General features: G+C 47.9%; 1 protein-coding gene and 2 long non-coding RNA genes across 3 annotated transcripts in view; 1 reads left to right on the forward strand and 2 right to left on the reverse strand.

Annotated features, from left to right (window-relative positions):
* Positions 1-13,721, reverse strand: part of LOC144697374 (uncharacterized) — a 232,790-nt gene that overhangs the window by 178,111 nt on the left and 40,958 nt on the right. The gene's annotated exons all lie outside the window — the stretch shown is intronic.
* Positions 1-13,721, reverse strand: part of LOC144697459 (uncharacterized) — a 296,931-nt gene that overhangs the window by 34,446 nt on the left and 248,764 nt on the right. The gene's annotated exons all lie outside the window — the stretch shown is intronic.
* The window catches only part of LOC144698444 (uncharacterized), a 50,076-nt gene that overhangs the window by 29,577 nt on the left and 6,778 nt on the right, over positions 1-13,721 (forward strand). Inside the window, exons 5-6 of the mRNA XM_078570384.1 lie at positions 1,209-2,636; positions 10,542-11,583. Of these exons, the coding sequence (XP_078426510.1) occupies positions 1,209-2,636; positions 10,542-11,583 (2,470 nt within the window). The remainder of the gene's footprint in view (positions 1-1,208; positions 2,637-10,541; positions 11,584-13,721) is intronic.

Consider the following 13,721-nt stretch of genomic DNA (forward strand, 5'->3'; position numbering starts at 1 on the left):
GTTATTAGTAAATAATAACTTCGTATTCCTGCCTCTGAGTCAGAAACCGCACTGCAAACAGTTCTGATGAGTGGAGACGGCTCTCCAGCTCATTCTGGGTTGATATCAGGCAGGATAGGTGTGTCCAGTGGGTGTAGGTGTCCATTATGTGAGTTGTGAGCTCTTCAAACTCTCCCGGATGAAGCTGGACCAACAGATCGGCTGGAATTAAATGGTTCCAGACATGGAAGGAGCGTTAAACATCCTGTGAATTCTTCCACTAATTCACACTGTTCTCCAAGGGATGATTTCAAAGAGAATCAATCACTACACTGTGTAATTTCCTGAAATAATCCCTGCTGTCTGTCCTGAATGAATCCATTTCAGTAACAAATGTTGAAATGTTTGCTCCACACCCACAGGGTTTCATCTGTTTAAAGCCACAAGCAGAAAGGTCCAGTTTTCTCCTGGAGTTTGAGACAAATCAGCTTCCAAAATGATGCAGAGTTTCAGCCAATGAGGGAGATCCGAGCTCAGCCCCGCCCCTCATTCACTCCGATTGGTTGGAGGACCAGCAGCTCTCGCTCCGGCCCGTCTTCCTATTGGTCCGGATCTGCCGACAATCACTCCCTGATCATTATGATCTGGAGCATGCGCAGTGCGGGTGATGTCCAGGGACAGAAGCTTGTTTGTCTCATCTTCAGGCGGGAAGGAGGCTGAGAAGCGGAGGCAGCGTTAGGGGCAGTGGGTGGGAGGGGAGGCTTCACAAACACCCAGTGGAGGCCTCAACATCCCCAGTAAGAAAGTGCCGGGCCCGCCTTTGCACCGAACGGCAGCTGCGGGCTTTCTCCCGGTGCCAGGCCCGAGTGGACAAATGTGGGTTAATGAAGGAAATGCAGCAATGGATTTGTTAATGAGAAATCACCTTTAACTCACTTTACTGATCCTGGAGCAGGAGGAGAGAATGGTGTGAATTTCTATCCTGGACTGACAGGGATGGGTTTTGGATTTAACCCCCTTTTACAGGGGGTTAGAAGAGGAGGATTTACAGACGGGAAAGCCAAACAGACCTGGAGCCTGAAACAAAAACAAAAATAGCTGGAAAAACTCAGCAGGTCTGACAGCATCTGCGGAGAGGAACACAGTTAACATTTCGAGTCCGTATGACTCTTCATCAGAAGTAAGACCTGGAGCCTGATTCCCTTCCCTGAAGGATATTAGTGATGCAGTTGGGTTCGGCTCCACAAATTACCAGATTCATTCAGCTCAATTTCACAACCTATGTTTGTCTTTTTGTGGTTTCTCTCTCACTCCCTCTTTTCTGTTTTAAATCATTTTCATAGGATATTAGAAGGAGAGGAATTGCAGTCAGGAAATTTAAATCAAACATCACATCAGGATCTGACAGAGTCTCTCGATTCATCAGGACCTGAATATTATCAGCCTTTGAACATGGAAGTAAAAAGCACCATTCACACTGAGGAGAAACCAGGGAAATGTGGGGACTATGGGAAGGGATTCAATTACCCGTCTGAGCTAGAAATTCATCAGCACTGTTACACTGGGGAGAGGACATTTCCCCACTCTGACTGTGGGAAAGAATTCGTTGATTCAACCAACCTGCTAACACACCAGCGAGTTCACACTGAGGAGAGGCCATTCACCTGCTCCGAGTGTGGGAAGGGATTCACAAAGTCAAACCACCTGCTGAAACATCAGCGAGTTCACACAGGGGAGAGACCATTCACCTGCTCCGAGTGTGGGAAGGGATTCATTAATTCATCCGACCTGCTGACACACCGAAGAGTTCACACCGGGGAGAGGCCGTTCATCTGCAACAAGTGTGGGAAAGGATTCGCTCAGTCATCCACCCTGCTGATACACCAGCGAGGTCACACTGGGGAGAGACCATTCACCTGCTTCGAGTGTGGGAAGGGATTCACTTGTTCATCCAACTTGATGAGACACCAAGGAGTTCACACTGACAAGAGACCTTTTAAATGCCCGGACTGTGAGAAGTGCTATAAAACTTCAGATAAACTTATATCCCATCAACATATTCACACTGATGAGAGACCGTTCAGGTGCTCTCACTGCGGAAGTGGGTTCAGGCGATCATCTGAACTCACTGTACACCAGCGAATTCACACTGGGGAGAGACCATTCCTCTGCTCTGAGTGTGGGATGGGATTCACTCAATCAGCCAATCTGCTGTCACACCAGCGAGTTCACACTGACGAGAGACCTTTTAAATGCATAGACTGCAGGAAATGCTTTAAAAGTTCTGGGGAACTGATGCGCCATCAACGAGTCCACACTGATGAGAGACCCTTTAAATGCCCAGACTGTGGGAAGTGCTATAAAAGGTCTGGGGATCTGATGTCCCATCAACGTATTCACACTGATGAGAGACCGTTCAGATGCTCGCACTGTGAGATTGGGTTCAGGCAATCGTCTCAGCTCACTGAACACCAGCGAATTCACACTGGAGAGAGGCCGTTCACCTGCTCCGAGTGTGGGAAGGGATTTACTCAGTCATCCCATCTGCAGACACACCAACGGGTTCACAGTGTGGAGAGACCATTCACCTGTTTCGTGTGTGGGAAGAGATTCACTCGGTCGTCTACACTGATGAGTCACCAGCGAGTTCACAAATAATGACAGTGATTGGATTTTGCTGTTAATCATGCCCAGGACTGAACCATGTTCATTGGGGTCTGTTTCTGCTGAAGTTAATAAACTCCAGCCCAGTTATAGTGGTTAATAGTTTGGATAAAAGTCAAATAAATCAGCTTTGTTCTAAACGCACAGTGCGGTGAAACTTCTAATATCTCTAACAGGAGTTAGTTCCTTTTGAAGTGCTCTCCCTTTCCCCGTATCCTCCTCCTCACCTCGAACAACAAGTGTGAGGATCTCATGGACCTTCTTTGTCACTAAGATTGAGACAATCTGATCAGCTGCCTCTGCTGCTTTCCTCCCTTCCACTAACCTACCTGGAAACGTTGTATCTGAAGCGCCTTCTTGTCCAATCTCTGCACTTGCATCTTTCTCCAGTTTCTCTCCTATCTTCTATCTCCCTCAGCTCACCTTGTCACTGAGACCTGCCTTCGGCTTCCTTGACACTATTCTCACTAAACTGCTGACCATCCAACTTCCACATTTTAGACAATATCCTTAACGGTTCTCTCTTCGTACTGTCCCTCTCACCTTTAAATCCACTGTTGTCTCTCATCATAAGAAAATCCTTCGTCCTCCCCCAATCTCTTTTCTCTGACTTTGTACTTGCTGGTAAACTGTTAGATCTCTAATTATTTTCCAGTTTGGATCAAAGGTTCCTGACCTGAAGCATTCACTCTGTTTCCCTCTCCGTAGCTGCAGTTTGACCTGCTCAGAGTTTCCAATATTTTCTGTTTCGAGGTCAAACAAATATACGAATTAGGAGGAAGAGTAGGCCACTCGGCCCCTTGAGCCTGATCTAATTGAGCTGATCTAATTGTAACCTTAACTCCATATTTCTCCCCACCCCTGATAACCTTTCACCTCCTTGCTTATCAAGAATCTATCTAGGTAAAAGCAAAAAACTTCGGATGCTGGGAATCCAAAAGAAAAACAAAAATACCTGGAAAAACTCAGCAGGTCTGGCAGCATCTGTGGAGAGGAACACAGTTAACGTTTCGAGTCCGAATGACCCTTCAACAGAACTAAGTAAAAATAGAAGAGAGGTGAAATATAAGCTGGTTTAAGGGGTGGGGGGGGGGGGGGTGGGACAAGTAGAGCTGGATAGAGGGCCAGTGATAGGTGGAGATAACTAAAAGATGTCACAGACAAAAGGACAAAGACGTGTTGGAGGTGGTGATATTATCTAAGGAATGTGCTAATAAAGGGTAGAAAGCAGGACAAGCAAGGTACAAATAGCCCTAGTGGGGGTGGGGTGGGGCGAAGGAATCAAAAAAGGCTAAAAGGTAGAGATAAAACAATGGATGAAAATACATTTAACAATAATGGAAATAGATGGGAAAAGAAAAATCTATATAAATTATTGGAAAAAAAAGGGGGGGAATCGGAAAGGGGGTGGGATGGAGGAGAGAGTTCATGATCTAAAGTTGTGGAACTCAATATTCAGTCCGGAAGGCTGTAAAGTGCCTAGTCGGAAGATGAGGTGCTGTTCTTCCAGTTTGCGTTGAGCTTCACTGGAATAAAGCAGCAAGCCAAGGATGGACACGTGGGCATGAGAGCAGGGTGGAGTGTTGAAATGGCAAGTGACAGGGAGGTCTGGGTAATGTTTGCGGACAGACCAAAGGTGTTCTGCAAAGCGGTCACCCAGTCTGCGTTTGGTCTCTCCAATGTAGAGGAAACCGCATTGGGAGCAGCGAATGCAGTAGACTAAATTGAGGGAAGTGCAAGTGAAATGCTGCTTCACTTGAAAGGAGTGTTTGGGCCCTTGGACGGTGAGGAGAGGGGAAGTGAAGGGGCAGGTGTTGCACCTTCTGCAGTTGCATGGGAAGGTGCCGTGGGACGGGGTTGAGGTGTAGGGGGTGATGGAGGAGTGGACCAGGGTGTCCCGGAGGGAACGATCGCTGTGGAATGCCACCAGGGGGTGTGAAGGGAAGATGTGTTTGGTGGTGGCATCATGCTGGAGTAGGCGGGAATGGCGGAGGATGATCCTTTGAATGCGGAGGCTGGTGGGTGATAAGTGAGGATAAGGGGGATCCTATCATGTTTCTGGGAGGGAGAGGAAGGTGTGAGGGCGGATGCGCGGGAGATGGGCCGGACACAGTTGAGGGCCCTGTCAACCACTGTGGGTGGAAAACCTCGGTTAAGGAAGAAGGAGGACATGTCAGAGGAACTGCTTTTGAAAGTGGCATCATCAGAACAGATGTGATGGAGATGAAGGAACTGAGAGAATGGGATGGAGTCCTTACAGAAAGCGGGGTGTGAGGAGCTGTAGTCGAGGTAGCTGTGGGAGTCAGTAGGCTTGTAATGGATATTGGTGGACAGTCCATCACCAGAAATTGAGACAGAGAGGTTAAGGAAGGGAAGGGAAGTGTCAGAGATGGACCATGTGCCAACGATGGAGGGGTGGAAATTGGAAGCAAAATTAATAAATTTTTCCAGGTCCAGACGAGAGCATGAAGCAGCACCGAAGTAATCATCGATGTACCGGAGAAAGAGTTGTGGGAGGGGGCCGGAGTGGGACTGGAACAAGGAATGTTCCACATACCCCATAAAGAGACAGGCATAGCTGGGGCCCATGCGGGTACCCATAGCCAGTTTCATTTTATTCTTCGTCTCATCCGATGCCTCAACAAGAAACTTTGTCTCCTTCTTTCCGGTGCAAAGGAACGCAAGCTCCAACAACTCATCGACACCAACACCCTTCCAGGACCGCCACCCCTGCCTGTCCCTCTTTCCCCATCCCGTCTTCCAATCCTAGCCCCAGCCGTCTATTCATTATACCCCCTGACCTGCCCCTCTCTGACGCTGAACGTTCAGTGCTCAGCAAAGGACTTAGTTTCATACCCTTACACCCTCATCTCAATGAATTTCGGGCTCGGCACAATGCTGAACTCTTCTTCCGCCGCTTTTGTCTCCGTGCTCATTTCTTTGGGCAGGAGTCCTCTCCCCGTTCAACGGATCCTTTTACCCACCTCCAATATTCTCCCTCCGCCTGGACACCTCCCTCTAAATTCTTACCTTCTCTTGATCTTTTCATTGAGAACTGTCGGCGTGACATTAGTCATCTCAATTTCTCTGCTCCTCTCACCCGCTCTAACCTGTCTCTCTCTGAACTTGCTGCACTCCGTTCTCTCAGCTCCAACCCTGACATTGTCATCAAACCCGCTGACAAGGCTGGTGCTGTTGTTGTCTGGTGCACTGACCTCTACCTCACAGAGGCTGAGCGTTAACTCGCAGACACTCCCTCCTACCTCCCCCTGGACCATGACCCCACCACTGAACATCAATCCATTGTTTCCAGGACTGTTACTGACCTCATCCCCTCTGGAGATCTTCCTTCCACAGCTTCCAACCTGATAGTTTCCCAACCACGGACGGCCTGCTTCTACCTCCTATCCAAAATCCACAAACAGGACTGTCCCGGCAGACCGATCGTGTCAGCCTGTTCCTGCCCCACGGAACTCATTTCTTGCTATCTTGACTCCATTCTCTCTCCCCTTGTCCAGTCCCTTCCCACCTACATCCGTGATTCCTCTGACACCCTACATCATATCAACAATTTCCAGTTCCCTGGCCCCAACCACCTCCTCTTCACCATGGACGTCCAATCCCTCTACACCTCTATCCCCCACGGGGATGGTCTGATGGCTCTCCGCTTCTTCCTCGAATAGAGGCCCAAACAATCCCCATCCACCAGCACTCTCCTCCGTCTGGCTGAATTTGTTCTCACACTGAACAATTTCTCCTTTAACTCCTCTCACTTCCTCCAAATAAAAGGTGTGGCTATGGGTACCCGCATGGGCCCCAGCTATGCCTGTCTCTTTACGGGGTATGTGGAACATTCCTTGTTCCAGTCCTACTCCGGCCCCCTCCCACAAGTCTTTCTCTGTTACATCAATGATTACTTCGGTGCTGCTTCATGCGCTCGTCTGGACCTGGAAAAATTTATTAATTTTCCTTCGAATTTCCACCCCTCCATCATTTTCACATGGTCCATCTCTGACACTTCCCTTCCCTTCCCTTCCTTGACCTCTCTGTCTCAATTTCTGGTGATAGACTGTCCACCAATATCCATTACAAGCCTACCGACTCCTACAGCTACCTCGACTACAGCTTCTCACACCCCGCTTTCTGTAAGGACTCCATCCCATTCTCTCAGTTCCTTCGTCTCCGTCGCATCTGTTCTGATGATGTCACTTTCAGAAACAGTTCCTCTGACATGTCTTCCTTCTTCCTTAACCGAGGTTTTCCACCCACGGTGGTTGACAGGGCCCTCAACCGGCCCATCTCCCGTGCATCTGCCCTCACACCTTCCTCTCCCTCCCAGAAACATGATAGGGTCCCCCTTGTCCTCACTTATCACCCCACCAGCCTCCGCATTCAAAGGATCATCCCCGCCATTTCCGCCAACTCCAGCATGATGCCACCACCAAACACATCTTCCCTTCACCCTCCTGGCGGCATTCCGCAGCAATCGCTCCCTCCCGGGCACCCTGGTCCACTTCTCCATCACCCCCTACACCTCAACCCCCTCCCACGGCGCCTTCCCATGCAACCACAGAAGGTTCAACACCTACCCCTTTACTTCCTCTCTCCTCACCGTCCAAGGGTCCAAACACTCCTTTCAAGTGAAGCAGCATTTCACTTGCACTTCCCTCAATTTAGTCTACTGCATTCGTTGCTCCCAATGCGCTTTCCTCTACATTGGAGACCAAACGCAGACTGGGTGACCACTTTGCAGAACACCTTCGGTCTATCCACAAGCATTACCCAGAACTCCCTGTCGCTTGCCATTTCAACACTCCACCCTGCTCTCATGCCCACACATCCGTCCTTGGCTTGCTGCATTGTTCCAGTGAAGCTCAACGTAAACTGGAGGAACAGCACCTCATCTTCCGACTAGGCACTTTACAGCCTTCCGGACTGAATATTGAGTTCAACAATTTTAGATCATGAACTCACTCCTCCATCCCCACCCCTTTCCGATCCCCCCATTTTTTTTTCCTAATAATTTATTTAGATTTTTCTTTTCCCATGTATTTCCATTATTTTTAAATGTATTTCCATCCATTGTTTTATCTCTACCTTTTAGCCTTTTTTGATTCCTTCACCCCGCCCCACCCCCACTAGGGCTATCTGTACCTTGCTTGTCCTGCTTTCTACCCTTAATTAGCACATTCCTTAGATAATATCACCACCTTCAACACCTCTTTGACCTTTTGTCTGTGACATCTTTTGGTATCTGCACCTATCACTGGCCCTCTATCCAGCTCCACCTGTCTCTCCCCCCCACCCCCTTAAACCAGCTTTTATTTCACCTCTCTTCCATTTTTACTTAGTTCTGTTGAAGGGTCATTCGGACTCGAAACGTTAACTGTGTTCCTCTCCGCAGATGCTGCCAGACCTGCTGAGTTTTCCCAGGTATTTTTGTTTTTGTTAAGAATCTGTCGAGCTCTGCCTTAAAAATATTCAAAAACTCAGCTTCCACCACCTTTTGAGGAAGACAATTCCAAAGACTCATGACCCTCTGAGAGAAAAATATTCTCTTTATCCCTGTCTTAAATGTGCCACCCCTTATTTTTAAACAGTGACCCCCCAGTTCTAGGTCGGATTTCCACCTAGAGTTTTACAGTATTTTGTTTTTGGGTCAGAGAGGATCAGTTTTCTCTGGAATGAGACATCAGTAACTATCACCCTGTTCGACATGAAACTAAACTCACTGTTAATTCCCCATCAGTAACAATGTTAAACACAAAGTTTCCAGCCGGGTTTGAGCCGGGGACTTTCCTCATGTGCAGTAAACGTGATAATCACTGCACTGGGGAAATGAGTGTGAATCCCCCCCGGACAGAGGGGAACTGACCATCCATCTCTAGCTCTAATTTCCCAAACAGAAAATCTGCCAAGAATCAGCAAGTCAGGCTGAGTCTGTGGCCGCTCTCGGCGTTTGAAACCGTCACAATGCCCGAGTGATTGACGGCAGCTCCGGATCAATAAGGCAGAGGGGGCGGGAGTGGAGGAACGCGCGGGATCGGCTGGTGCTCCAGCCAATCGGAGTGAATGAGGGGGCGGAGCCAGGCTGTGACTGATGCATGCGCAGTGCGGGTAATGGCGATGGAGAGACGGGTCCACAATGGGTAAAGGCGGGGGATGGCGGGGCGGAGGGAGCGATGGATCCGGCGGGTGGACGGAGAGGCTCCGGAAACATGTTGTGTAAACCGCAAACCCCGGAAATAAACTGACCGGTTCCCCTCCCCCGTTTGCACCGAGCGGGGCCGCAGCTCCCAGATCAATGAAGAGCCGGTTTGTATCAGGTTGGACATTGGTTCCAGAGGCTGGTCCCTGGTCTCCTGTGTCGGTTCTTTATCATTGAATCATTGAATGGTTATAATGCAGTTGGAGGCCATTCAGCCCATCCTGCCCGTGCTGTCTCTTTATAAGAGCAAATCAGCTGGTCCCACTCCCCTGCCCTTTCACTAACAAGACCAGCAGCAGATATTACCCATCCCCAGTTACCTGTGGAGAAGATGATGTTTGACCTTCTTGAACCGCTGCAGTCCTTGTGGTGATGGTGCTCCCACAATGATGTTAGATAAAGAGTTACAGCGATTACGAAGGAACAGCGATATTTGTCCAGATCAACAACAATGTGTATTTATAAAGCATGTTTCATGTAATAGACCTTCCCAGGGTGTTTCACAGGTGTGTTAAAAATCAACATTTGACACAGAGTCATGTAAAGAGGTAAGAGGGCAGATGGCCAAAGGTTTGGTCAAAGATGTAGGTTTTAAGGATAATCTTGAAGTAGGAAAGGAAGAAAGAGAGCGAAGAGGTTTAGGGAGGAAATTCCAGTGCTTGTGCCCTTTGAGCTCAGGGTGTGGACACCAAGGATGGAGCGATTAAAATCAGGAATGCTCAGGAAGCCGGAATGAGAAAAATGCAGAGACCTTGGAGGATTGTGAGGCTGGACGAGATTACAGAGACAGGGAGGGATGAGACCACGGATGGATTTGAAAACAAGGATGAGAAATTTAAAATTTTGGTGCTTCTTAAACAGGAACCTTTGTATGTCAGTGAGCACAGGGGTGATGGGTGAATAAGACTGAGTGTGAGTAAATATATGAGCAGCCAAGTTTTGGATGACCTCAAGATTACAGGGACATTGAATGTGGGAGGCTGGCTGGGAGTGTGTTAGGATAGTTAAGTCTAGAGTTAACAAAAGAATGGATGATGGTTTCAGCAGTGGATGAGCTGAGATGAGATGGAGTTGGGTGTTGTTACTGAGGTGCAAATAGGCGGTCTTGGTGATGATGCAGATATGTGTTTGGAAGTTTGTCTTGGGGTGAAATAATTTTCCATGGTTGTGAACAGTCTGGTGCAGCCTCACACAATTACCAGGGAGAGGGATGGAGCTGCTGGCTGGGAATGGAGTTGGTAGTGGGCACTGAAGAGAATAGCTTCAGTCTTCCCAATATTTAAATGGAGGAAATTTCTGCTCATCCAGTACAGGATGTCATACAAGTCAGGATGGTGTGTGACTTGGAGGGGAATTTCGAGGTGATGGTGTTTAAATACACCTGCTACCCTTGTCCTTCTAGGTGGCGCAGGTTGAGGGTTTTGGAGATTCCCTCACAGTTCTGTTCAAGCTGTAGAAATATAACATCTCTCTCCTTTACCCCCTGTTTTCTTTCTCTCTTTCTCTCTCTCTCTCTCTCTCACTCTTCATTCAGCTCAATTTCACAACCTGCCTTTGTGTTTTTGTGGGTTCGCTCTCACTCCCTTTTTCTGTTTTAAATCATTTCACAGGGGGCTAGAAATGGAGGATTTGCAGTCAGAAAACAGCATCTGAAGGAGTCGCTCAATATATCCTAACCTGAATAACATAGCATTTTGAAAATGGAAGGAAAAAGCACTGTTCAAATTGGAGAGAAACCATGGAAATGTGGGGACTGCGAGGAGAGATTCAGTTACCCATGTGAGTTGGAAACTCATCGGCGCACTCACACGGGGGAGAGGCCGTTCACCTGCTCCGTGTGTGGAAAGGGATTCTCTCGATTATCTCAGCTGATTACACACCAGCGAGTTCACACTGGGGAGAAACCATTCACCTGCTCTGAGTGTGGGAAGGGATTCACTCAGTCTTCCAACCTGCTGAGACACCAACGAGTTCACACTGGGGAGAGACCTTTTAAATGCCCAGACTGTGGGAAGTGCTATAAAAGTTCATGGGAACTGCTGCTCCATCAACGTGTTCACACTGACGAGAGACCATTCAGGTGCTCTCACTGTGGGACTGGGTTCAAGCGATCATCTCAACTCAATGTACACCAGCGAATTCACACTGGAGAGAGGCCAGTCACCTGCTCCATGTGTGGAAAGGGATTCTCTCGATCATCCCAGCTGATTACACACCAGCGAGTTCACACAGGGGAGAAACCATTCACCTGCTCTGAGTGTGGCAAGGGATTCATTCAGTCATCCCACCTGCTGAGACACCAGCGAGTTCACACTGGGGAGAGACCTTTTAAATGCCCAGTCTGTGGGAAGTGCTATAAAAGTTCTGGGGAACTGATGTCCCATCAACGTTATCACACCGAGGAGAGACCATTCAGGTGCTCTCACTGTGGGATTGGTTTCAAAGCATCATCTCAACTCACTGTACACCGGCGAGTTCATACTGGGGAGAAACTGTTCACCTGCTCCGAGTGTGGGAAGGGATTTACTTGGTCAGCCAACCTGCTGAGACACCAGCGAGTTCACACTAGGGAGAAACCTTTTAAATGCTCAGACTGTGGGAAGTGCTATAAAAGTTCTGGGGGACTGATGTCCCATCAACGTTTTCACACTGACGAGAGACCATTCAGGTGCTCTCACTGTGGGACTGGGTTCAAACAATCATCTCAACTCACTGTGCACCTGCGAGTTCACACTGGGTGAGGCCATTCACCTGCCACTTGTGTGGGAAGGGATTCGCTCAGTTATCCCACATGCTGAGACACGAGAGAGTGCACACTGGGGAGAGGCCATTCACCTGTTCCGAGTTTGGAAAATGATTCACTCGGTCACCCACTCTGCTGAGTCACCAGCGAGTTTACAGGTCACGACAGTGATTGTATTTTTCTGTTAATCACATGCAGGACTGAACCATGTTCATTGGGGTCTGTTTCTGCTGATGTTAATAAACTCCAGGCCAGTTATAGTTGTTGTTATTCTGGATATAATAAAAATAAATTAGCTTTGTGTTAAACACACAGTGTGCCGAGTCTTTTTAATATATATAACACAAGTTAATTCCTTTGAAGTGATCTCCCTTTCCCGTGTCCATACTCACCGAGGCTCCTTAGGCAGCACCTTCCAAACCCATGACCACTACCATCTAGAAGGACAATGGCAGCAGACAGCACTGACCATTCCATCCTCCTCCAATGCCTCTCCTCTGTTGTCCAGCTGGGTGGGACTGGACCCCAATCCTTTCCTTTCAAATTGTAGCCAGAGAATCACCTGCAGTAACTGTGATCATTTGAGTTACATTATTGCAAACTCACTCACTCGATAGGTGATCAGGTATCACTGCACTTTGATATAATAATGTTCCATTATCACCGTCACAGTGACTGTATTTTTCAGACCAAGCCTTCTTACCACACCAGCCCTCCTGGATAGATCAACAGAGAAAAGTGAAAACATGAAAGTCCACCAGCCAAGATCATAGTGGTAAAAACATTTGATAATTCCCATTAAAATATATAGCACAGCAGAAGAACTGTGCATTGGCCTGTTACAAACTTATTGAAACAGATTCATTGCCACCTCCCTTTCCATGTTCCAGGTCCCCAAACACACTTTCCAGCCGACACAGTGATTTACTTGTACTTCTTACAATTTAGTATTCTGCATTCACTGCTCACGTTGTGCTCTCCTCGACACTGTGGAGACTAAATCCAGATTGGGTGACTGCTTTGTGGAAAATCACCATTCACTCTGCAAGTGTGATCCTGAGCTTCTTCTCATTTACTATTTTAATTCTCAGCCTCACTTCAGCTCTGACCTCTTAGTCCTCATGCTCCTGTAAGGCCTCATGAAGCTCAACAGAAGCTCGAGGAACAGCAGCTCGTCTTTGATTGTTCACTTCACAACCTTCCAGAATTAACATTAATTTCAACAATTTCAGATCATAATCATCACTTCCATTTTTAGGACAGTAGATGCTGGTAAAAGTCCTATTTATCCCTCCTCTGAATTTGTCTTATTTGTTCACTTGCCCCATAAATTTCTTTAATTGTCACCCAATGTTGCAATATCAACCCTTTGTCATTTACTCTCTCCAGCCTTCCATTCCTATCACAAGACAATTTGAACTTTCCTCCTCTCTGCCCCTGTTTTCTCTGACTCTGTACTTGTTATTAAAAGGTTAAATCTCAGAATTTTTCTAGTTCTCACTGATGAGAATCCTTTTAAATGCCAAGTCTTATTAAGGTTCCAGGGAACTGATGTCCCATCAATGTGTTCACACTGACGAGAGACCGTTCAGCTGCTCTCACTGCAGGACAGGGTTCAGGCGACCATCTGACCTCATTGCACATCACTGCAGTCACACCAGGGAAAGGCCATTCACTTTCTCTTGAGTGTAGGAAGGAATTCACTCAGTCATCCAACCTGCTGACACACCAGCGAATTCACAGAGGGGAGAGGCCATTCACTTGCTCTGAGTGTAGGAAAGGATTCACTTGTTCATCCTACCTGCTGAGGCACCAACGGGTTCACACTGGGGAGACACCGTTCACCTGCTCCAAGTGTGGGAAGGGATTTGCTCACTCATACAACCTGCTGAGACACCAGCGCATGCACAGTGGGAAGAGGCCATTCACCTGCTCTGACTGTGGGAAGAGATTCAATCAGACATGTAGCCTTCAGGGACACCAGCAAGTTCACACTGGGGAGAGGCCATTCACCTGCGATGTGTGTGGGAAGGGATTCACTATCTCATCCCAACTGCTGACACACCAGCGAATTCACACGGGGGAGAGGCCATTTACCTGCTCCATCTGTGGGAAGGGTTTCACTTG

This window comes from Cetorhinus maximus, chromosome 23 (assembly GCF_964194155.1).
Source record: "Cetorhinus maximus chromosome 23, sCetMax3.hap1.1, whole genome shotgun sequence".
In the NCBI taxonomy this organism is placed as follows: Eukaryota; Metazoa; Chordata; class Chondrichthyes; order Lamniformes; family Cetorhinidae; genus Cetorhinus; species Cetorhinus maximus.